This window comes from Candoia aspera, chromosome 3 (genome assembly GCF_035149785.1).
Source record: "Candoia aspera isolate rCanAsp1 chromosome 3, rCanAsp1.hap2, whole genome shotgun sequence".
NCBI classification, from domain to species: Eukaryota; Metazoa; Chordata; class Lepidosauria; order Squamata; family Boidae; genus Candoia; species Candoia aspera.
In genome coordinates this window covers 18,516,641-18,542,429 of record NC_086155.1, presented here as the reverse complement: position 1 = coordinate 18,542,429, position 25,789 = coordinate 18,516,641, and the positions used below count along the sequence as shown (strand labels likewise).

Sequence of the window (25,789 nt, the reverse complement as noted above, 5' to 3'; positions counted from 1 at the left end):
CAGATTTATACACACACACACACACGTATGTATGTATGTATGTATGTATGTATAGATATATAGCAGAGAAGGCCAGGACCAAACTAAATTTGACATGATCTGTTGTTTTATTCTGTGTCTGTTCTGCACTTAGCTGTGTGTAAAAGTACTGCTATTCTGATCCTATAGAGGATGCCTTGGATTCAATTGCAACGTCTCCAACCTATCCAACATTTATTTCTTTAAAACTTTTGTATAGTATTTCCCATAAAATATCCCAAAGCAGTTCAAATTTTAAGATGATAGTCAAAACCAGGGTTCCTCAACTAGGGTTCCATGGCGCCCTAGGGTTCTGCGAGAGCTCCCTAGGGGTTCCCTGGGAGATCATGATTTATTTTTAAAATTATTCCAAATTCGGGCAACTCCGCATTAAAGAGGTAAGTTTCGCTCTTTATTTTTAGTTTAAGAACACTGTTAATGCATATGTACAGGCCTACCCATGAAACAAATGTATAGTAATTTTGTAACTTCCGGCTTATATTTGAACCTGAACGGGCAGGGGTTCCCCCAGGCCTGGAAAATATTTCAAGGGTTCCTCCAGAGTCAAAAGGGTGAGAAAGGCTGGTCAAAACTATGAACGTAAAACATTCAGAAATAGGAGAAAGAAGATTTGGAAAAAAAGAAATCTGACACGATTATTCACACAAAGGCGGCTTGGGTGAAAAAACGGGTTTTCAGCGGGGGAGGAAAGCAAAGCTCCCGGGGGTCAAGCGGACCTCCTCCTGAGTTTCCATACGCAACATCTGCGACTAAAACCCGCAGCTTCCGACGGCGCATTTCTCAGCCCTGCTCGCTAGGAGGCGCCCCGACTTCGTCGCGGAAAGCCAGGCGCCGGGAGGAGCCGCTCCGAAGCCGGCCGTCGCGACTGCCAAGCTGCGGGAGCGGGACTGGCGGCGGGTGGCTGCCGGCTCTGCCAGGGCCTCCGGGCCGGGAGAAGGCGCGCGGCTGCCATGAGCCAGGCGGCCGCCGAAGGGGGAGCTGCTGCCTCCCGCGGGCGCCCCTCGCCGCCCGCCCCCGCAGCCCCCTCCGCCTTCCTCGCCGCGGGCGGCTGGGCGGCGGAGCAGCTCGGAGAGGACGCTGAGAACGGGGAGCCCCGGAGGAAGGCGGCGGCGGCGGCGGCCGGAGCGGAGGAGACGGAAGCCGGGGGGGCTTGGCCGCTCTCCTGCCGCCTGCCTCCAGAGGCCGGGGAGGAGGTACGGGGTGGGGCTGCTGGGGGTCGCCCGGTGGAGCGAAGCACTGCAAGGGGGTCCCCTAGATCGGGGAGGCATCCTGGGGGTTTGTGGGTGCCCTGTGCACCGGGGAGGTGCTTGTCAAGGGAAGGAGCCTATGGGCGGCTGTGTCCCCGCGCGCGACCCACCGAATCCCAGATTAGCCTAGCTAAGCGTGTTGTCCAAACTTAGCCCGCGTGCCTAATTCGTGGTTCCGTGAGTTGTGCAAATGCGGGACACTCAATTCATTGGGAAACCATGAGTTAGCGCGTCGTATGGACACAGCCCAATGCTAGGATAGGAAACTGGGAGCCAGCCTTCCTCCCTCCCTCCCCGTTGGCTTAGGGATGTGGAAGGCTCCTCCGCAGTCGGAAAAAAAAAGTCCCATTATATATAGCACATCTTTAGGACCCTGCCACTCTGGTTTGCCTCATTGTGGTTGCGCCTTCTGCTTTTCCTTTATTAATTTTGTTAGGGATCACCTTACCTCTTGAAGTGGGTATTCCACAGTGCAGTTATAACATCCCTGTATAACAATTTAAAAGAGCCAATAAAAATAATTCTTTTAAAAAATAGGGATTAGGTGTGGGAGGAGAATATTACCTGTTGGTCCTCCTGGAATTTTCACTGGTGTTTGAAGCTCCCATCCACAATATCCTTGGGAATCATTTAGCTGGAATGGTCTTTTTTCTTAAGCTGTTTAGTCTTTAGAGGTCAGTTATGCAGGAGATTCTGTGTAGAGTATCCCAAGTTTCTCTTCTGTATCCACTGCTGTTTAATATTTAAATAAAACAGAAAGTCACTGAGCGGAGATATGGGCAAAACTACCATCAATATTGAGAAGGCGTTATAGCACGACTTGGCCTATGAACATTTCATCAGGAAATGTAATTTTGAGATGGAATTGGCCCAATCCCTGGAGGTTGCAAGGGTGTCAGATTATATTAAATCTACATTGCACTTAATGTTTAAACTCAGTTTAAAATATTGATATGAGTATCTAAAGAGTTAAATGATTTGGTACCCAGCATCATTTGCATCCATGTGGGCTCATTTGACCATCGTTAGCAACAGCTGGCACAAGGAACAGGCCACTTTTACATGTTGCATCTTCCTGATAGAGATCATATTCTGCAAAATTTTAGATAAGGCATTAAAACCTTTTTTCCAAGCTGGTTTTTGTTAAAAGGCTGTTCAGGTTGTTGTGCTAAATTTATTTTTAGTTGGCTGAATTTCTGAATATTTGAACGGTGAATATTGTAGTATCAGTATCCAAAAGTATTTGTAGTTGGCTGAATTTGTGGATATTTGAATTGCAAATTTTGCATTATTAGCATTCAGTTCTATAAATTTTTTAAAATTTATTTGGAAGAGTGCCATAGAAGTAAATGAGTGAATTTAAAAACACACTACCCACAATACTTCAGCAAAGGATCGTTACCTTGTCGTGGTGCTGGAGCTTGAGCACCTCAATGATGCCATGAGCTAAACCGTGAAGGGCCACCCAAGACGGGAAGGTCATGACAGAGAGGTCACACTAAATGCGATCCCTGGGGAAGGTAATGGCAACCCACCCCAGTATTCTTGCCATGAAAACTAAATGGATCAGTACAAGCAGAGATATGTCGGTATACCATCGGAAGATGAGACCCCCAGGTTGGAAGATGGTCAAAATGCTACTGGGGAGGAACAGAGGATGAGCTCAACTAGCCCCAGATGTGATGACACAGCTAGCTCAAAGCCGAAAGGACGGCTAGCAGCCGACGGTGCTGGTGGTGAACGGCGAATCCGATGTTCTAAGGATCAACACACCATTGGAACCTGGAATGTAAGATCTATGAGCCAGGGCAAATTGGATGTGGTTATTGGTGAGATGTCAAGATTAAAGATAGACATTTTGGGCGTCGGTGAACTGAAATGGACTGGAATGGGCCACTTTACATCAAATGACCACCAGATCTACTACTGTGGACAAGAGGACCACAGAAGAAATGGAGTAGCCTTCATAATTAATAGTAAAGTGGCTAAAGCAGTGCTTGGATACAATCCAAAAAACGATAGAATGATCTCAATTCGAATTCAGGGCAAGCCATCTAACATCACAGTGATCGAAATATACGCCCCAACCACAAATGCTGAAGAAGCTGAAGTAGAGCAGTTCTATGAGGATCTGCAGCACCTACTGGACAACACACCTAAAAGAGATGTTATTTTCATCATAGGAGACTGGAATGCTAAGGTGGGCAGTCAAATGACACCTGGAATTACAGGTAAGTATGGCCTGGGAGAACAAAACGAAGCAGGACATAGGCTGATAGAATTTTGCCAAGACAATTCACTCTGCATAACAAACACTCTCTTCCAACAACCTAAGAGACGGCTTTATACATGGACTTCACCAAATGGACAACACCGAAATCAGATTGACTACATCCTTTGCAGCCAAAGGTGGCGGACATTTATACAGTCGGTAAAAACAAGACCTGGAGCTGACTGTAGTTCCGTTCACGAACTTCTTCTTGCACAATTTAGGATCAGACTAAAGAGATTAGGGAAGACCCACAGATCAGCTAGATATGAGCTCACTAATATTCCTAAGGAATATGCAGTGGAGGTGAAGAATCGATTTAAGGGACTGGACTTAGTAGATAGGGTCCCGGAATAACTCTGGACAGAAGTTCGCAGCATTGTTCAGGAGGCGGCAACAAAATACATCCCAAAGAAAGAGAAAACCAAGAAGGCAAAATGGCTGTCTGCTGAGAAACTAGAAGTAGCCCAAGAAAGAAGGAAAGCAAAAGGCAACAGTGATAGGGGGAGATATGCCCAATTAAATGCAAAATTCCAGAGGTTAGCCAGAAGAGATAAGGAATTATTTTTAAACAAGCAATGCACGGAAGTGGAAGAAGACAATAGAATAGGAAGGACAAGAGACCTCTTCCAGAAAATTAGAAACATCGGAGGTAAATTCCAGGCAAAAATGGGTATGATCAAAAACAAAGATGGCAAGGACCTAACAGAAGAAGAAGAGATCAAGAAAAGGTGGCAAGAATATACAGAAGATCTGTATAGGAAGGATAACAATATTGGGGATAGCTTTGACGGTGTGGTCAGTGAGCTAGAGCCAGACATCCTGAAGAGTGAGGTTGAGTGGGCCTTAAGAAGCATTGCTAATAACAAGGCAGCAGGAGATGATGGCATCCCAGCTGAACTGTTCAAAATCTTGCAAGATGATGCTGTCAAGGTAATGCATGCTACATGCCAGCAAATTTGGAAAACACAAGAATGGCCATCAGACTGGAAAAAATCAAGTTATATCCCCATACCAAAAAAGGGGAACACTAAAGAATGTTCAAACTATCCAACAGTGGCACTCATCTCACATGCCAGTAAGGTAATGCTCAAGATCCTTCAAGGTAGACTTCAGCAGTTCATGGAGCGAGAATTGCCAGATGTACAAGCTGGGTTTAGAAAAGGCAGAGGAACTAGAGACCAAATTGCCAATATCCGCTGGATAATGGAAAAAGCCAGGGAGTTTCAGAAAAACATCTATTTCTGTTTTATTGACTATTCTAAAGCCTTTGACTGTGTGGACCATAACAAATTGTGGCAAGTTCTTAGTGGTATGGGGACACCAAGTCATCTTGTATGCCTCCTGAAGAATCTGTATAACGACCAAGTAGCAACAGTAAGAACAGACCACGGAACAACGGACTGGTTTAAGATTGGGAAAGGAGTACGGCAGGGCTGTATACTCTCACCCTACCTATTCAACTTGTATGCAGAACACATCATGCGACAAGCTGGGCTTGAGGAATCCAAGGCTGGAGTTAAAATCTCTGGAAGAAACATTAACAATCTCAGATATGCAGATGATACCACTTTGATGGCTGCTGAAAGTGAAGAGGAACTGAGGAGCCTTATGATGAAGGTGAAAGAAGAAATTGCAAAAGCTGGCTTGGAGCTAAACCTCCAAAAAACCAAGAATATGGCAACCAGCTTGATTGATAACTGGCAAATAGAGGGAGAAAATGTAGAAGCAGTGAAAGACTTTGTATTCCTAGGTGCAAAGATTACTGCAGATGCTGACTGCAGTCAGGAAATCAGAAGACGCTTAATCCTTGGGAGAAGAGCAATGACAAATCTTGATAAAATAGTTAAAAGCAGAGACATCACACTGACAACAAAGGCCCGCATAGTTAAAGCAATGGTGTTCCCCGTAGTAACATATGACTGCGAGAGCTGGACCATAAGGAAGGCTGAGAGAAGGAAGATCGATGCTTTTGAGCTGTGGTGTTGGAGGAAAATTCTGAGAGTGCCTTGGACTGCAAGAAGATCAAACCAGTCCATCCTCCAGGAAATAAAGCCAGACTGCTCACTTGAGGGAATGATATTAAAGGCAAAACTGAAATACTTTGGCCACTTAATGAGAAGACAGGACACCCTGGAGAAGATGCTGATGCTAGGGAGAGTGGAAGGCAAAAGTAAGAGGGGCCGACCAAAGGCAAGATGGATGGATGATATTCTAGAGGTGATGGACTTGTCCCTGGGGGAGCTGGAGGTGTCGACGACCGACAGGAAGCTCTGACGTGGGCTGGTCCATGAAGTCACAAAGAGTCGGAAGTGACTAAATGAATAAACAACAAAACCTACAATAAGGAGCAGGCACATTATCGTATTTCTTCCCTCACACACACAAATAAGAATTTCTTCATGTATTTCAGCCTAGTTAAGGATTTTCAGTGTGTAAGGCTGCAGTGCTGTATATTGGAAGTGATCTCTTTTGAACATAGCACATTTCTTTTTTTTGTTTTGGTGTCTTAGAGTTGGTGTTCTCCTGGCGACTGCGTGGACAAGTCCAAGCAGTTTTCTAGGCCATATTTTCAGAAGTGGATTGCCATTGCCTCCTTCCTAGGGCTGAGAGAATGTGACTGGCCCAAGGTCACCCAGATGGTTTTGTGCCTAAGGTGGGACGAGAACTCATGGTCTCCCAGTTTCTAGCCTGGTACCTTAACCAGTACACCAAACTGGCTGGCTGTACTAAGTTCAATGCTGAGTAAATAAAGAAATATTTTGTAAACATTGCAAAGGGACAGACACCAAAATGAATGCAACTTTTGGAGATTTCTCATCAGGAGGGTTGAATAGATTAAGATTTGCATGAATCAGAAGCACAATGCTGAGATTTGGTTATTGAGAGAAATTTGGTGAATAAGTGTGTGTGTGTGCGTTTGTGTGTATCTTCACAACAAATATAAGCAAATACTCCAGTTTTAAATTTTGTAAAATAATAGTTTTGTAATATGCTATAATTTGCCGTTCTTGTAAACACGGGTTTCATAAGTTTCTTGAAGTCTGTGGGTATGTTATTATATTATATTATATTATATTATATTATATTATATTATATTATATTATATTATATTATATTAATATTGTGTGTGTATAATACTATATAATTTACATAATTGGAAGAAAAGAGAAGAAGAGTACAACCAGCAGCAAGGTAGATGAACTCAGTTACAGTGGTGATAGGTGCACTGTTAGAAAACCTGATAGACCAAATTAGGGACAGTTCATTATGGATAAAATCTATGTGGTCGCTAAGAGTTGACACCAACTTGATGGCACATAAATCAAAATCAAATGTATATAATATTAATTCAGATTAAATTGCAATTTTCTTAACCCTTATATATTGTTTAAAGCAGTGTTTCTCAACTTCGACAACTTTTGGACAGCAACAGAAAGTAAAAAGTAAAGCTTCCTTTGAAGTGACTAAATGGATGTGGACATGTTTTCTGGACATTTGTCATTTCTTCAAGATTATTTCATTTCCCAATCTAGTCTTGAGAGTTCCTGGTAGTTTCCAATCAGGGGCTAACTAGGTCCAGTACTGCTTAACCAGGTGAAAGAAAAGTGAATGTATAAAGCTTGAGGCACAAGAGTTTTATTTCCTATTTATATAATTGATGATAGGGGAATCCAACATGATTCTTTCAAATAGGGATGCAAAGTAATTTTGCTGTGGGTTCCACTGAGTGTGGAATTTGGGTGTTCTGCTTCTAACCAGACTTCATAACGGCATCTAGGTAATGTTTTCTTTTCAGCAAAAATAGACAGAAAACCTGTATATGAAAAGAAGGTACATTATATTACTGAAAGTAATAAACAAATAATGGTAGGCAGTCAAAAATTACACTGAAGAAATATGTATTGAAGAAGCCTGTATTGGAGAGTTGTTTGTTAAAGAACAAAAAAATATATAGATTATTAAAATATGTAAATTGTCCAAAAAATTAACTACTGTTTAAGTCAGAGAAAGAATATTGTTAGGAAATATTATGAATGTAAGTAGCTGTGAAATTTTTTGTGGATTTTTAGAGTGGAGTTCTGCCGTACTAATGTGAATAGCAAAGTAGACTGGATTTTTACTGGATTTTAACTGATCTGCTTAGTTGGTCCTGTATGGATGTGGGTGAGTAGTATCTGAGTTAGTGAGGATAGCAATCTCATTAGGGTATATAGAACTCTATAGAGTTCTTAATTAAGAATATTAAGATGTTTTAAACTCCTCCTTGAAAAAAAGTGTGCTTTTTTCTCCAAGCCTTTTTTATCAGTGTAGTTGATTTAAAATAAAACTGTAATCTGAATAAATGTGTGCCTGCCTCAGTAACTCTTTAATCTGAATTAATTAATTAATTTTCTATCCCAACTTTATTATTTTTATAAATAACTCAAGGCGATGAACGTACCAAATACTCCTTCCTCCTCCTATTTTCCCCACAACAACCCTGTGAGGTGAGCTGGGCTGAGAGAGAGGGACTGGCCCAAGGTCACCCAGCCGGCTTTCATGCCTCAGGCGGCGCTAGAACTCACAGTCTCCTGGTTTCTAGCCCATTGCCTTGCATGGGTGTGCACTGGGGACAAGGAGGGCAGGTAATATGCAGGTTTTGAGGTCACTGTGGGAATGGTACAAATTCCATAGGGAACATCATTTGCAATTGACACAAATCTCATAATTCAGATCATTTGTGTTTGATAATCAGCAACTGAACTTTTCAGTGTTTTTTCCTGGACGTATATTAGAAGCTTTCTCCATATATTTTCTGCCTTTAATTTCTTCTTGTTTGGTGTAATCAGTTCCTCATAGTTGCATGGCAATGATTATTTTTATTTTAAGAGAAGAAAGTGATCGTTGAAATCCAATGGAGTAAAAAATGAAATCTGACTTAGGAACACTGAATTCATGACATTTCTGAACAGACCTTTTGAGAAAACATTCTAGAGGCGTCTTATCTATCAGAATGGCATTGCCAGATAATATAGCACCATGTTGTGCTGCCTGGAAACATTACTTTATGTCTGCTTCGGCCTGATTTCAGGAAAGCCTTCAGAATTTAAGGGTCTGCCCTGAAGAAGTCATCTTCCAATCAGTTTTCTCCAACCTGGTGCCATTCAGAAGACTCTTGGTGAACACTCATCTTCCCAAATCAGCCTGACAACCATGCTAATGTGTATTTCTTTTTAATGTTCATTGAGTGCCACTAGCAGTTGTATAGCAGAGGTACAGCACCTAAACACTGCTTGTTGAGAATAAGGGCCTATTTGTATAACTTTATTTTTTATTTACGTTTTTCATTTGGTGTTTGTGTATTAATAAGGTACATGCTGCCCATATAACTAGATAGTGTAGAAAAACAAAACAATAAAAAGTAACCAGAGAAATAAAACATAATGCCCCCAGTAATACAGAGTAAAACATCCCCCCCCCAAATATATAAAACGTATAAAAGAGGAAACAGCAGCCATCTAGGTACCATTAAACTTTGGAAGCCTTCCAGGATAAAATTCCTAACTAAATAACAAGGATTGTCTTGTTTCTGAAAAAAACATGGCATTCTCTAGTTGTCAGTGCTAGAAATTATGGTGGAATAATATTTTGTTTTTTCACATTTTGAATTCATTTCAGACTTCGCTGTATATTCTTTGTTTCATTATATTTATTTCTCATGTTGCATTCCCAATTTAGGTGTGGGTATGTGTTGGAGGACTGATTAAGGATTTTTTTCCTCCAATACTAGAGTGAACTTACAGATGTTTATTTTCAGTTACTTCTTTTAAAGGTCTTCTATTCTGGTTCCTACATGCAAGGTTTTCAAACCATTTTATTTAATCTGTATAGCAGAACTTGGAGTGCTTGAGTTGATGATTTCCTATGTTATACGGTGTTGCAATAACACTCAGCTGATCTCAAACCTAAGCATCATCGGTCCTGGTTAGTACTTGGATGAAAGAGTACCTGGAAAATCCTAGGGTTACAGTATAGACTAGCAATGGAAGAGAATAGTATAGACTATACCAGTGTTTTTCAAACTTGGCAACATTAAGATGTGTGGACTTCAGCTCCCAGAATTATTGAAAAAACTCTGCTTGTGTCTTTATGTATGCCCTTGTTTGAGTTTTGAACCAGTACAGAAGTATCAAAAGTCAATTCTTGACTAATAAATATTGAGCTATGTTATGGATTTGTCTCCATGCTTCACTAGGCTCTTATAATTTAAATTCTCTTAAGAGTTTATTTAAATGTCACAGACTTGTGCAAAGCCCTTATTGACAAGAACTTAATGTGTATTTACACTATTTTTTACTGTGTTCATTTTCTAAATTGGATGCAGTATATGCACAGTATAATAGCTTGATGATCGCAGGGCTACCAAGAAGACAATTGGTATGAGTGAAAAATTGTCATCTGTAAAGGGTTCCTAAACATCCTCCCTGTGTATAGAAAGGCCACCAGAGGAAATAAGGAGAGCATGATACAATGTTTATGTAAGGCCTATTCCTTGAAATATTAGAGGAGACAATTTCAATTGATAGTCTGTGAGTTAAAAAGTTGAATATAAATATAACTCTGATAAAAGAGAATTACTTAAGTGTTTTAAAGGTGATGTTGATCTTTACAGAAATTCAGATATACAGTATATGTAAAGATACTATATGTACTGAAATGTGGGAGAAAGCAAAAATAATATTGTATTTTGGAATCTTAACTTTTGACAGAGTAGAAATAGTATAATAGTGATAAAGTGGGGAAAGAAGACATTTTTAGAACAAATAGTGGTGATGGTACAGAAATCAGGGATATGCCATGGATGTTTCACACATAATTCTAACCAAGATTTTCTAAAACATGGTTTGTTGAATAAGTTAGTGATCTGGCTTGCACATAAGCCATATTGGATGATATGCACTAAGCTAAAAGTACACAACAGTTTTAAAGGCACTGTTTGCTTTAAAAAAGACAACATTTAATGGAATACCTAGTTATACTAGGAATATCTCTTTTAGTTCACTTCAGATACCTAATATTTTGACTTTTTAATGGTGCTTGGACATTAACATTCAATAATCTTTCTAAACTTGATCCAAGATTGAAAGGCACCATGTTGAAGAAGACCATCATAAGATAATGGATCCTATTACATCTCAACCAGGCTTCTGAGCATCAGATTTAGAGAAAATGTTGCTGTTCTATAAACATTGTGTCCTAATTCCAAGTTTCTGCCAGGCCAAAGGAAAGAAGAGGTTTGAAATTTGCAGTGGTTAACCTTTTCTGTCACTTTCCTTTCCAAAACATGAAATAATTGGAAAATTATGTAATTTTACTGTAGAATATGTTACATGTTTCTTTGAAATGGCATTATGAAAGAAATGACCAGGGCCGCAACTTGGGGGGTGGGTGGCAAGCAGGACATGTGCCCCGGGCACCATGCTGGGGGGCGCCAAAATGAGTGTGGAGGGGCACCAAAATGGATGTGGAATCCATGTTTGCCCCGGGTGACACAGACCCTAGTTGCGGGCCTGGAAATGACAATTGTTAAAAATGTAACCATGTATTTATTTCAAGTTCACTCAAAGAACATTTTATTCAAATTCCAGTAATCATTGTAAACTGGGGAAGTTGTTTTGAATAGGTTTTTAGATAGGTTTTTAGATGCAAGCTTCATCACGTTTGATGGGCTTGCACAAACAAAATGCTTTCTGCAAGGATGGTTCTGTTGCTACATTATTGGAAAAAGTCCAAACAACAAAATTTTGCATGCTTGTCGAGAGAAAATATGGAAAATCAAGTTTGCAAACATAGCATATTTTTTTGAAAATTGTATTTTGTATGTAGGATCATATAATTTAATCTGAAATAGAAAAAATGATTGTGCTCAACTGTCAGAATTTGATTTTGTTAAGTAAGTCGAGTCATTCAACTTCGTTGTTGAATTGTTGTTCAGAGGGTTGTCTCTATTTCGCAGAGGCAGTAACTTTAAATTATTTCTTTATTTTCAGATGAAAGAAGTAGAAGAATGTATAGAAGAGATGTTAATAAGACTGGATGAGTTCTGTGGTATGACTGATATGGTATGTGCTTAGTTCAGCTTCTGTAGACCTTGGAGAATATAAATACTTCTCTATGTTATCTCCTCTGGAGGCCATCTTGAGAGTGATTTAGAAACAGCAGCTCAGGCTGCAGTGAGCTGTGTGGGAAGAGGGAGCTACTTTCTCTCCTCTCTCTCGCACACACGCACACGCACACACACACATGCTCAGGTTCTTCCTGAGGCAGCCATCTTGATAACAACCTTCTCTGAAATGGTTTTTATTACTGAGAACGGTGATGGTTGAGCCACAAGGTGGCACCATGGTGCACAAATATTTGCGGGCCTAGATGAGTGTTCTTTGCTTGTACATTTTATGTGCACCATTCTTACCTGCATGCATAAACACAATAAGGAGCTCTGCTGTTCTCATAAGTATCTCTCTGTGGCTGTTAGAATACTGTATGAAAGATTCCCCATGTTAGTTCTAGAGAGAAAACCTGCATACTCCCCCCTAGATTTCTCCTCTATATTTCAATGGAGGATAAAACCTAATGCCATGAAGTTGATAGCTGTCCAAAGGTCATCTTGGAAAGTGATTGTGGACTTTTTATTCGAGGGCCAAAAAACATATTCCCAAGAGGTCCACTGATCTTGTGTCATGCTAATTGACTACTTTGCAATTGGTGATTCAAAATGTGGGTATTGATACAGTTCTGTTGATATCATCAGTGCATTTTCAGCATAACTTGATATGGTTGTTCTTTGCAGCTTTAATCAGCACTTTGGATTGCAATGATTTGTGGACCTCTTTTTAATCATTGCATTCTAATTCATAATAAGTGAAGTGTGACACACATCTGCTTAGTCTAGAAGGCGATGTTTAAAAGTCCTTCCAAAGAACATCAGATACTTGTCAAGTATGTAGTGCATCTTCAAAGGGTATTTAGCTTTCCTATGTATACATAGGTTGTTTTCATAGGTATTCAGATTCTACAATTTCAGATTTCAAGTTGCAACCAACAAAATATTTAAGGTTACTTTCCTGGGAATTATCTCTATTGATTTCAAGGATACTTGTTTCTGCATAGACAGTGGTAGAATTGTACTTTTGGTTTCTATGTTGTATATTTCTTTTTACAGAACTGAAATTCTCTACTATGGCTAAAAAAACCCCAGAAAAATTAGCCCTTTTTAGCCTGCTAATGTCTCACCTTGTAACCTTTTTGTCATTGTTTTCTTTGATGTCTCTTGTACCCAAGGGACAGACAACTATTTTTATTTTGTTTTTATTGATTTTTAAAATGTTACTGTCCTCCGTTCAAAATATCCAGAGCTGTTAATAGTAATAGTTAAACACAACAAGAGCATCAAATACAGCAGGAAAAAGAAGTAGTAAAAGCTTAGAACTCAAATATAACATAGGTGCCAGATGAGTCTTCTTTACATGGACAATACCTTTGAGACTTTGCTTATATTAAGTTGTTAAATAGGATACATTTTGTTGTACTGAGATTTTTTGACTACTTAAACAATCAAAAATCACTTAGATAGGTTCAATAAATGTTCAGATTTTCCAGAACCCTTTTCATCTAGTCTCTTTTATAGTAAAAGAGGATCAACTAATTCTTCATTTGATCCTCATCAATTGGAAGACTTAGTAGACAAAGGAAAGCCAGTGAGAGCTTTGGAGAAGGATAACCAATAATGGTGATGTCAAAAGTATATCTTAAACTTGAAAGAAGCAGATTTTAATAAATTCAAAACAAAAATGTAATTCAATGTCAGGAGAAGCTCATGGAGAAAGAACCCCAGATGGGTGGGAGGTCTCCAAAAAAGTAATATTATAATCACAATTACAAACAATTCCGCTGATGAAAGAAAGTGGAAGACAGCAGAAGAAGCTCCTGAGTCTATAGAAAAAAGGTGAAATAAAAAACAATGTCATTACATTGGTAGAGCTGCTGCTGCTGCTGCTGTTGTTTTATTCTGCCTTTTTTTATATTTGGTCAACTCAAGGCAGCAAACATCCTAATACTCCCGCCTCCTATTTTCCCTACAACAATAACTCTGTGTTGTGGTAATTACAGAGGAATTAAGTTTGGAAACCATCTATTGGCTGTTACATTTTCTTTTGCATAGGTATAAGAAGTAAAACATTGTAATTTTCCACAAGGAGCTGTAATGAGTCTGCATGTTGCATGTAGTTTCATCTTTAATGTGGCCCTAAGGGGATTTAGATAGGGACTTACCTGTGTTCCAAAAAAAAGGGTGCTTTTTCAGCAAGGATGTGCATAAAAAAGAAAAGTATTTGCTGCACCTTTTTTCCTTACAAAGTGCATAAGTGTTGCAGAGAGAAAAAGGAATTCTCTAGGAGACGGGAAGCTAAGCATAGTTGGGCCTGGTTAATATGGAATGGAAATTTCCAGGGAATGCCAGGGCTGTAGGCTGGATTGGGACATTGGATAAGTGTTCTGAGAGAGGACAGTGGCAAACCATTTCCATATTGCTGACAAGAAAACAATATGGACATGACTATGAAGTCACCAGGAATTGAGCTTCACCTGGAAGAGGCTTTACCTTTTATGGTAAGATGATGTAGACTGTGGATTGGAGGGGCAGCAGTTCTTGACCTTTATCTTCAGGCCCCTTCAAATCTTTGTTCAGGCATGAAGAAAGTTACACGCATCAAGGTAAAACTTTACTTTTGTTTACCTTGCGTACCATTTTTACAACAATCAGCCTTTTCTATTGATTCTGCTGTACCCAAAGACCAATTATGTTAGTTACCATGAGCTGATCTTACTTTACAGTTTCTGATGGTATGTTTCCAAAACATACAAACTGTTCTTTGTTCTCTGTTTTGCTGTTCTCTGGCCAAAAAAAGGGCATCACTCTCCCATACCAATTATTTGTTTTTATCTTCAGTGGAGATTTGCTGTTCCTGCAGTAGTGTAGGGTTTCCCTTCATGGTTCTATAGGTGATGAATACCTTCACTTGTCTTCCAGTAGCTGTTTTAATTTTTTCTTGCCATGATGCTCAGCAGCAACAAGCGAACTTCACTGTCTTGTCTTTAGGCATGTTGAGGGACAATTTATAACCCTACCTAGCTAATTGTATTTTTCTGTTGCTGCAAATACAGCAAAGTGTCAGAGTTCGTTATCACTTACATTTTAATGGATTACATTTCTGCGTTGGCAATTATGCCAAGATAAATTTATTAAGAAGCAACAAGTTTGGGTTGGATACAAAACAGAAATGATAGCTTTTTCCAGTTGTACTTTTGTTGGTTTAAAAACATTATTCTGCAGATATTTCATTGGAGTTTTGAAGTTGTCTACTTTTTAAGTTACCTGCTTCTCAGATAATGTGCACCTAACCACTGTACAAGCATATCCTGGCAACATCTTTTTTGTCCCATGTCTTGTGCTGGTTAATGACCATAATAAAGATTTTCAGTTTTTCAGTTCTGCCATGTTATCATGATGTTGCCTCCAGCTTGTTTCCATCTTGTGAGTAAGACAGCCTTAAGTTATCCTTAGCTGTACTGGTGTTAAAGTAGTATTTTTCCCCTTAACCTGAGCACCCAAAAGCAGCTGCAAGGTATGTAAAATCTGTTACTCTTCACTACCTGTTACATCAAAGGCAATGTCAGGTAACCTGTAGTGGGCAAGAACAGAGTAGTGGCAATTGGCCTTTTCAGCTGGTGCGGGCATGTCCTCTCCCTTGAGTGCCTGTCAGGACTTGTTGTCTGCCATTCTGCTGTTGTCTCCTAAAGAACTGGAGCCAGCAGTACTGTGCCAGTGGTCTCTCAGAATTGTGCAGTACAGTACTGGAGCACTAAATTGTTCAACTGGCAAGGCTGTAGGTATCCTAACTCTTTGGCTATTGCTGAATTTAATGCAAGGCTGAAAAAGCAAAACAGTAGAATAATGGGTACAACTCTTCCCACCACTCACTCCCAAACAGAGAATAGAGCGATCTAATAGAGTTGACATGTGTTGCCCTGAAAAAGCAGAGAAAAGGAAGAAAAATCTTACGTAGAAGCATTGCTTCTGAGCATCCTTTGTGATCTTTATTCAACCAGGATAACAACAGAATGTGGGGAGCCGAGGAAGAGCACAGGAAGAAGCCTAGCGCAGGAGATGGCCACACCCACCCCATTCCCACTCCGGCTCTGCAACTGGAGGATGCATTGTCCACTAATTGGTTATAGGCAGAAGAGGGAGAATGGCAAAGCCAGAATACAGTAGATATCAAAGAATTGTTTTTATCATAACATGCTGCACATGGAAAATCAGAACAGCACCATCAGCAGTGAATCAAAGCAGATGCAATGGAGGCCTGATAGGGATCAGCAGTGAGGGGGAGGAATGTATATATTCTTGAAGTCTTAAGCTAAAGTATGAAACATTTTGTGGCTTACATAGTACGTAGACCTAGTAGTGGGTAAGGGAACAGCTGTTACTGTAGCATAACTGAGGATAGCTGTAGACTGAACAGTTCCTAGAAAGGAGTCTACCAATGTATTCATCTATATTGAACTTTCTAAAGGAAAATGTTTGGCACTATTTAATACATAAAATTATATTGCTTGTATTTTTATACAGTATACTGAATGAAATACTGTATGTTTGTATTTATCGACAGTGCTTTCTGATACAGATTTTTCTTGTCTATGCAGATTAGGAGTGATACATCCAAGCTCTTGGAAGAGATGATTCCACTTATTAAGGCCAAAGTTTCAGAAATGAACAATGTCTATACAAAAGTGGATAAACTAGAGGTTTGTTGCTTACATTAAGTAAAGTTGGACCAGAAACCCATACTTTTGAGTAGTTTCAGTTCTGTTGAAGTATTTAAAGAGGTTCTTACTGTTATCAGAAAACCGGGTGGTGAAAAAAGTGATGAATAGATCTTTTATTAGAATTCACCGAAAGCAAATGTAAATAGTGTAATATACTGTATATCAATCACACTGCTCCCTTTTGGGTAAGTAACACTGTGTGTCACATACACAACAGCACACAGAAATGGATTGAGAAATACGAAGACAAATTATAAGTTAAGAAAAGGAAACATTCACTGTATCTCTTTGTAGCATTCTATCCTTGCATGCAAACCGTTCTTGATTCCACCACATCTCTATTTTACTGCTACCTTGTACCATTTAATGTTCTCACATCTACCTTTTTCAGGATCACAGCTAAATTCAACAGGACTTTTTCAACCTTCCACTTTTTATCAGTCCACTCACTCTTCACATGTTTGTTTCTGATTCAATCCTCATTCTTTCTATATGTTCAAGATATATCCATGTATTGCTTTCATACTGGTCACTCATTTTTGTATTAATTCAGTATCCAATCATTCTTAATTACCCCATGCAAATTGCAGTCAATCTACTTTTATGTTTTTCCTGTCATATCCAATTCTAATGTACCAAAGGGGGTGCACTCATTTTTGCTTCTTTTGACAACCATTCATTCACTTTCTGCAAGAGATCACACATTAACCACTACTTTTGGGGTTTTTTTATAATAATTTTTATTAAAGTTTAAAAATACAAAGATAAAAAACCAATGCAAGCTAAGAAAAATATGAAAAATAAAAAATAGTGCAGAGAAAAAGAAAAAAAAGAAAAAGAAATGACTTCCCCCTTCATCAAGACATGTACAAATAATTTCAGTAACTTATCACCTTCTCTGACATTTCAACAAAAGATCTCTCCTTCCCATATCTCATCTCTTATCTATAAACAAATTATAAAGCCTCAATATTCAGTCCTAATCAGCAAAAGTCCATTTAGAGTTACTAGAAATAACACATATATTTTAACCTTAATCAAATTAATCAGTTTCATATTCCTTTCCTTTTACCACAGTAACTTACCACTTTCTCTGAAAATGCAACCAAAAAGTTTATTCTTCCCATATTTTATCTCTTATCTACAAATAAATCTTTAAAGCCTCGTCATTTGGACCTATTCAAGAAAAATCCATTAAGAGCTACCAGAAACAACAACATATATATTCTAACCTTGATCAAATAAACCCACTTTGTATTCCTTCTGATTACTTTCAAGAATCTTGATCTTTATTCCCTTCAGGTAGTGTCCCACAGGTCACTTGTTGAGCGATCCTGGTCCTCTCCTTGCTTCAGAGAGGAATTCTGAGGAATCGATCTGTTCACTGGCTCCTCTTTCCATCACGGTCATCAGCTCCACTCTTGTGGAGCCATCTTCAGTCCACCATTGCTTCCCCAGAAGTTTTTAACCACTACTTTTTTGTCAACATTTATGTGTGTTAAAATTTCTACGTTCTCTTACTCTTAGTAAACACTGTACTAAAGTACACAAATTCATTTACTTACTCTAACTTTTCACCATTTATGTATAATTTGCAATTGTTCACTCAGTTTTCCCTATCAAACACAACTTGATCTTTGATACATTAAATTTTAGATGCATCTCTTTATTACCTCCAGTTCCAGCAAATCATTCAAGCTCTTAGCTAACAACATGGCATTATCTGCATAGACAAGTAATTGCATATTGACATCCCCAGGCAATATAGTTGTGACATCACTCTAATGCTTGGAAAGGTGGAAAGAAAGAAGAAGAGGATGACCAGCAGCAAAGTGGATAGACTCAGTTACAGTGGCAATGAGTGCACCGTTGGAAGATTTGAAAGACCAGGTTAAGGACAGATTGCCATGGAGTAAATCTGTCTACATGGTCGCTAAGAGTCAACAACAACTTGATAGCACATAATCAGTCAATCACTAAAAACATGCCTTCTACATTTATCCTTTAAAAAATTAAACAACTAAGGAGACATCACACATCCTTTTCTTAGTTCCTGTTCAGGGTTAACCTTTTCCTAAGTGTTTCATTTATGAGAGCCAGTTTGGTGTAGTGGTTAAGGCATCAGCCTAGAAACTGGGAGACCATGAATTCTAGTCCCACCTTAGGCACAAAGCCAGCTGGGTGACCTCGGGCCAGTAATACACTCAGCCCTGGGAAGGAGGCAATGGCAAACCACTTCTGAAAAACCTTCCCAAGAAAACTGCAGGGACTTGTCCAGTCAGTCTCTGAGAATTGGACATGATTGAATGGATTAAAAAAGAGTGTTTCATTTAAGCTTTCTTTACATCATATACCACTCATATCTCATCTAGCAACCAGCCTTCAATTCCACATTTGCCCCAGACTTTTCACAATTCAAGGGTGCTCGCTTTATTAAACAGAATTTTGTCGGACACCTTCCAGGCATACTTAATAAACTAACCCTTTTGTAGTTGTTGCATTCATTCTTGTTACTTTTCCCTTTCCCTAAAAAGCCACATAGCTACTCCATAAACAAACGACCACCATATGTTAATATTTCTCCAGTTTGACCATCTGCAGCTACAGTATAGGTATACAAATTTTCAGCATCCTTACATCATTTACGACTTCCTGTTCTTGAACTTTTCCCCTTAAATACTAACGTATTTGTTTCTGTTCTACTCTTTCACAGTCACCATAATTCCCATATAAATCTCTAAAAGGACACCTTCCAGCATTCCCTCACTTCAGTATCATCCCAAATAATTCCATTACTTCTATTCACTTGTTCCTTGTTTAGCTGTTTTCACCTATTTCCAAAGAATTGTTTATTGGCATCAGAATTGGGCTATATTTTTCCACCCCTTTTAATCTTAACCATTCCTTACTTTCTGTAACTACCTTCTTTGCAGCTCTCTTTTTCTCTAAATACACATTCTCTCTATGTATTTTTCTCTCATTCTCATTTTTTGCAGCAACCATTTTCTTATACACGTTTTTTCGTACCCAAGCCTTTTTATTTTTTCATTGTAATAAGCATTGTGCTTCGTACTTTCCGTTTGCATAATTCCACAGAGTTCTGTGGCGCCCTGTAACTTCATATTTATTCATTAAATCTGAAAGCAGCCCAGAGTCGTCGGAAGCTGGGTGACATACAAATTTAAAAAATAAGAATAATAAAAATAAAAATTTTCCCTCTGTTTGAAACAGCTTACCTTAACTCCATTTTCTGTTTATTCCCCTGGGAAATGTAATTTTTTTTCATGTAGGACTTATACTTGCTATTCCTGCAGTTATTCTACTTTCACTCTAATTTCTTTTACTTCTTTCCTTCCATGTTAATTTTTTTCTCCAAGAGCGACCCTTGACATTACCAAGTAATGGTCTGTAGCATATTCAGAACCTCATATAACTTTTGTGTCTTTAGCTAGCTCTGTGTTTTATTGTGAACAGTCCAATCAATCTCACTTTTAAATTTAGATTAGTTCATTTACCATCTGAACATATGTTTAAAGCACATATTCAGAACAACTTTTTCTGAACAGATCCTTCCCAGTCATAAATCTCATTCAGTCTTGAGTCTTTGAATGTCTCGAACAATTTTTCTGTATGCTTCTGTCTCATTGACATCTATTATATCATCTTTTTTCCATCGGATTGCATTCACTCAGAATATTGTACATTTTTTCCCCCAAATTATTTTTGGTTCTTCCATTATCACCATTCATTGGAACCTAGCATGTAACTTTCGCCAACCTATGGATTCTTATTTTCATATTTACCCATAACAAGCTAGATGAAACAAATTCATGTTTCCTGGCATACATTTTAGCCTTTCATTCAGAATGAAACCATTTGATGCATAATTAAGTCTTTACTTCCTTTCATATATTTATCCACTCTGTCTCAAAATAAGATCATCTCCATTCAGATCTATTGCATCCTTTCTCTTTGCTCTATAGGTAGACAATGTATCTATTTTTCTTTCATTACATTTATTAATTTATGCTTACGATTTTGGTCAACTGAGACTTTCATACAATGCTTTTTAATAAGGTAGAGAAGATACAGACTACAAACCTCAGTCATATCAGTACCACGCACATTATTCCCTGCTCATGGTTAAAAAGCTTGCTTGCTTGCTTGCTTGCTTGCTTGCTTGCTTGCTTGCTTCCTTCCTTCCTTCCTTCCTTCCTTCCTTCCTTCCTTCCTTCCTCCCTTCCTTCCAAGTATGCTACAAGTACAGCCAAAGCGTCTTTTACCCCAAATCTACTTACATTATTCTATACATGCCAAGATCTGTTATCTTCATGCTACTGTGCAAGCCAACATAATATCAGTGTAACACTAAGAGGTCCATCCAATGTATTGACACACATTCAATGTATTCAGAAAGTAATAAACTCTTCTGGAGGCCAAGTATAGCTGAATTATTATGCCATGTTACAAGCTTTTTATATGTTGTCAGTATAATTCTTCATTATGAGTTTATATTCTATTTGTTTTCAGATAGAAGGAAATCAAGAGCAATTTTTAAAAATACTTTTTTAAATTACTCTCCTGACTTTCGGTGTTATGTGTATCCAGTCTACTAAGTGACTCTCTGTTCAGACCTGAAAGAGTTATTAGTTGGTAACAAGGGAAAATGGTCCGATGTACTGTGTACCCTTCATAAAGGATACAAGGGGGTGTCCTGGGGAGATACGTGGATTTCTTTTTTTAAAAAAATTAAGACATAACTAGCTTGAGAAAGTGAGAGTAGTAAAAACTGTAGTTTACATCATGGATTTTTCCTTTTTTAAATTTTTTTTTTAGTTGCTAATAGCAAACAGAAGAGGGATTGGTATTGCTCCAGTCTATTTAGCGCATGTCATACATCATTTCAGTATGACCATCACACAGAAATATTCCAGTTGCTGAAAAGAGAAGTAACTTTGGAAAAGTCTTTTCAAAATTAGGATATCAGACCAATAATCTTGTTGACTTAATCTCTGTTTCTGCCTCTCAGGCATTTGTGAAAATGGCTGGACATCACGTCGCTTTCCTAGAAGAACAAGTTCTCCAAGCAGAGAAGGCTAATGCTGGCTTTCCCTCATCTATTCAGAAGCTGCTTGGGTCAGTGGCTTTCCCCTTATTTAAAAAAGTAAGTATGAAAAGTTTTCAGACATGGGAAAAAGCAGCTTTGAACAATACTTCCTCTATCATTTTCCTAAAAAGGATTCCTTTTCAGCTGTAGATAATTATTTTCTTTTAGGGGAGCATTTCACACATTATTCAGAACTGTATTTTGAGGCCCTGCCCCAAAGCTTCTGACAGTTTATTTGTACAAGTTCAATTCATCTGCACCTAGAAGAGAAAGAGCTGTTCTGTTCCTTATATCATTCGGATTTAAGTTCACAGCAGTTCCTGAACTAGGACCTTGGGTTATCCTGATCATTTTGAATACAGAAACTAAAATTGTTTGAAAGGCTTCAGTAACCACATTGTGTGAATTTGAGTATTTATTTCTTGGGTTTATATCTTGCTCTTCCTCCAGGAGCATAAGGCAGCATAAATAGCCCTCCTTCAATTATTTCACCAGAACAAGCTATGGGCTGTGAGCAACTGGCTGGCCCTCCCAGTGAACCTCCATGTCTGAGGGTGGACTTGAACCCCAGTCCTAGTTCAGTGCTTTTTCCATTACACCATATTGGTATTCAGTTCATCCTACAGTGCATCCTATCCTGTTTGATTGGACTAGTGTTTCTCAACCTTGAGAACTTAAAGATTTGTGGACTTTAGCTCCCAGAATTCCTCAGTCAGCATGTATATGTGGACTGGCTGGGGAATTCTGGGAGTTGAAGTCCACACATCGTAAAGTTCCCAAGGTTGAGAAACACTGATTTAAATTATTTGTATTCTACCTTTTATATAAAGAAAGTGAGGAAAAAACAGTAAAAACTTAATAGTAAGATTAATAAATGTCCAAAAATCTGTCAAATAAGCAATGCAGTGGAGAAAGCTCAGAAACTCTTAATATTACAAGGACTGGAGAACAGGATATACTTTCCTGGCTCTCAAAAGAAAGGAAATTCATGAGGTAAATGTATCTAGATGTTAGTCCCATAGTTGGGACACCTTACAGAAAAAGCTTTCTCTGTGGTAGGCATCTGTTTTGTATCGGAAGGCTAAAGCATTCTGTGAAGGGCCTCAGTAGATTTTGCTTATCACGCAGATTTGTATGGAGAAGGTGATCTTTCCATACTAAAACTCAAACTGTTTAGCATTTTAAAGTTCAAAACCAGCACTTTGGCTTGTTATTCAGAAACAAACCAGCTACCAGTGGAAACCTTTTAAGCATTCTACTAATATGTTCTCAATAGTAAATATTTTTTAGGGAAACCCTCAGATACAGTAAATTGTAATAATCTGGTTTGAATTTTACCAGGGCATAGATATCTGTTACTGGATCAGATCTGTGACTGGATGAATTTCTGTTTAAGTGCTACTATAAATAAATGTGATGTGGTTGCACTTTTAAAAGCAGTCGTTCTTGGTGTAGAAAAGTTTGGGTAGAATTTAGAAATAAAACTTGCAGCAGTTATAAATGAAAGGTATTTTCCTACTGATTAACATTTAGAACATTTTCTAAAAAAATAATTTATGTCTGTTTTTCCCAACTTGAATGTTAAAACACTTTGTCTGCCTAGTAAAATATTTCAGTTTTAAAACCCTGTTTAATTTTCTGGACTGCCAGCGTAGTTCTTGTAGTGTTACTGTTGGTGCATGAACATTTAAAGGAGTCTTACAAGTTTAGTTTTATTGCTTGACTTATTTTCAGACAACAATTTCATATCGTTTCAGAATGATACCTAACACTAGAGATTGGAAAATAAAAATAAAATTTCTGTGTTGGCAAAACGTTTGAACTTTGAACATTCAAAATGTTCTTGCTCTGCCTTTGTTTATAATAACAACTTTCATACATGGTAAAAATAGTAGAAATACTCTCTATACATTTATACAGAGTTCTAATAAATAAGTATAATGGACAAATTAAAGCAGGAGAAAATAGCAAAGAAAGCACATAGTATGGCAAATGTTTTCAAATGATATGTGAGGGTGTCTTAGGGCCCTTGGGACTTACCGGTATGTAGTGAACGAACAAAGAGCATATCATATTAACATTATTGTTTAAAATATTTCTTGTTATCTAATGTTCCCTGTTTGTCACCTTTCTTTCTTTTATACCCAGATATTGAAGTATGGATTTATGAATCAAAACTTACACTATCATTTTAGGCTCATGATTCATTTTTTCCCTCTGACTCTCTTTTCACACCAATTTTAAATAGTTGCAGAAGACGTAACCACTCCCTCTATTCCGCCCCCACTCCTCAATTTTTTGTTTTATAGTTCAGGAGGTATTACCCTCAATGATAGATTTCAAATTATGCATAGATAAGGAGAAACTTTCCTTCTCTCTTGCCCCGTGAAGCAAAAAACTTCATGATGCACATATTTCAGTTACAGAATTTGTGGCCCAAGGCTGCAGTGATGGCCGGTAGTTTAGATGGGTTTATTCAAAGGCTAGACATTAATGGGACGCGGTGGCGCTGCGGGTTAAACCGCTGAGCTGTCGATCGGAAGGTCGGCGGTTCGAAACCGCGCGGCGGGGTGAGCTCCCGTTGCTAGTCCCAGCTCCTGCCAACCTAGCAGTTCGAAAACATGCAAATGTGAGTAGATCAATAGGTACCGCTTCGGCGGGAAGGTAACGGCGTTCCGAGTCGTCATGCTGGCCACATGACCCGGAAGTGTCTATGACAACGCCGGCTCCAAGGCTTAGAAACAGAGATGAGCACCGCCCCCTAGAGTCGGATTCGACTGGACTTTACGTCAAGGGAAACCTTTACCTTTACCTAGACATTAATAGAAGATAAGCTTTGCTTGGGTTGCAAGTAATGGCAGAGTGCTACCTGCTAACTGAGTACCAATATGCTGTTGGATTTTTAATGCTGGGGGAATAAAAGTGAGATTATACTATAGGTTGGATGATCACTGTGTGACCAAGATAGGGGCTAGATTTTTTTTTATCTGATCCAGTGTTTTTTAGAGAAAAATAAAGCATCATAGTCCTGATTGGTGGGAGCATCTGGATGGCCTTCTCTGGACTCAGAAGCTAAGCAGGGTCGGTCCTGGTTGCTAATAAGATGGGAGACCTCAGGTAAATACCAGGGCATCTCAGAAGGACACAGTGGCAGACCATTTTGGCAGTGCTCACAAGAAAATGACATGGATGTGTCCATTGAATTACTAGGAGTTAAGTTTAATTTGAAAGAGACTTTAATTCACTTACTTAAAAAAATCATAAAATATAGAACGATGATGCATAACCTATATTATATCTTTAAAAGGGGTGAACGATGGTTTTGAGGCCAGGGGCTGCATTAGGACTTGTGATGTGCTGAGGCCTACTTTCCAAAATCAGTATGACCATGTGAAGAAGTATGTTTGACTAGAGAAAAAAAAAGTAGGGTATTGATATTGACAAAATGAATATAAAGAATCAGTATTGTCTCAGTAGTCAGGCATAAGACATCTAGGAAGCTCAGAAGAAACTTCTGCAAATACTCCCAACAACTTTTTTCTTATAATAGAAAACGAATTGTTGAGAACTATCTTTGTATATGTATGGTTTATATGTATGGTTTTTTGTCAGCCCGTTTTGTCTTTGAAAGGAACATTTGAAAAGGTAAAATAATGTAATTTAAAAGATAAATGGTTTAATTCCAAAATATTTCCAAAGTGTAAATTAATTGAAAGTCTAGAATTCTGATAGATAGATAGATAGATATAAGTCTATCCAGTTTTATGGTTGCCCACTTGCCATAAGTGTCACAAGTTTTGAGTTCTTACCAATGCGCAGTCTTGAAACATGGGTGACTCTGAATGTATATGGAATTTGTGTTACTTTGTGGTGAAAGACACAATCTGTGATTGAAAAGAATTGTGGGCTTTCCAGACAAAAGGTATAAGTATCAAGAAATGTTGGAATTGCATCAGTGAAGTCTTATTTATTTATTTTGATTGTGAGGCCACCCAACTTCTGAACGACTTTGGGCAACTCACAAATAAAAGAAAAAGCAATGCATATAAAAAAGGGAACACAGTTGACCAGAAGAACAGACACCCAGCCAGACAAAACTAAACTATCATCCTATCTCAAGGCCTGGGAGAACAATCCATTTTTCAGTAATTTCCGAAATAACTTAAGGATGGGAGCTGCACGAATCCCGCGGGGGATATTGTTCCAGAGGGCAGGCACTGCAACCAAGCATGCATGCCTCCTGGGTCCCTCAAGATG

The 25,789-nt window shown here is 38.6% G+C and overlaps 1 protein-coding gene across 1 annotated transcript in view; it reads left to right on the top strand.

Annotated features, from left to right (window-relative positions):
- The first annotated feature begins 871 nt into the window (after nucleotides 1-871).
- The window catches only part of BCAS4 (breast carcinoma amplified sequence 4), a 45,766-nt gene continuing 20,848 nt past the window's right edge, over nucleotides 872-25,789 (top strand). The window contains exons 1-4 of the mRNA XM_063297053.1: nucleotides 872-1,232; nucleotides 11,589-11,660; nucleotides 16,303-16,404; nucleotides 21,455-21,589. Coding sequence (XP_063153123.1) covers nucleotides 990-1,232; nucleotides 11,589-11,660; nucleotides 16,303-16,404; nucleotides 21,455-21,589 — 552 coding nt within the window. The 5' untranslated portion in view covers nucleotides 872-989. The remainder of the gene's footprint in view (nucleotides 1,233-11,588; nucleotides 11,661-16,302; nucleotides 16,405-21,454; nucleotides 21,590-25,789) is intronic.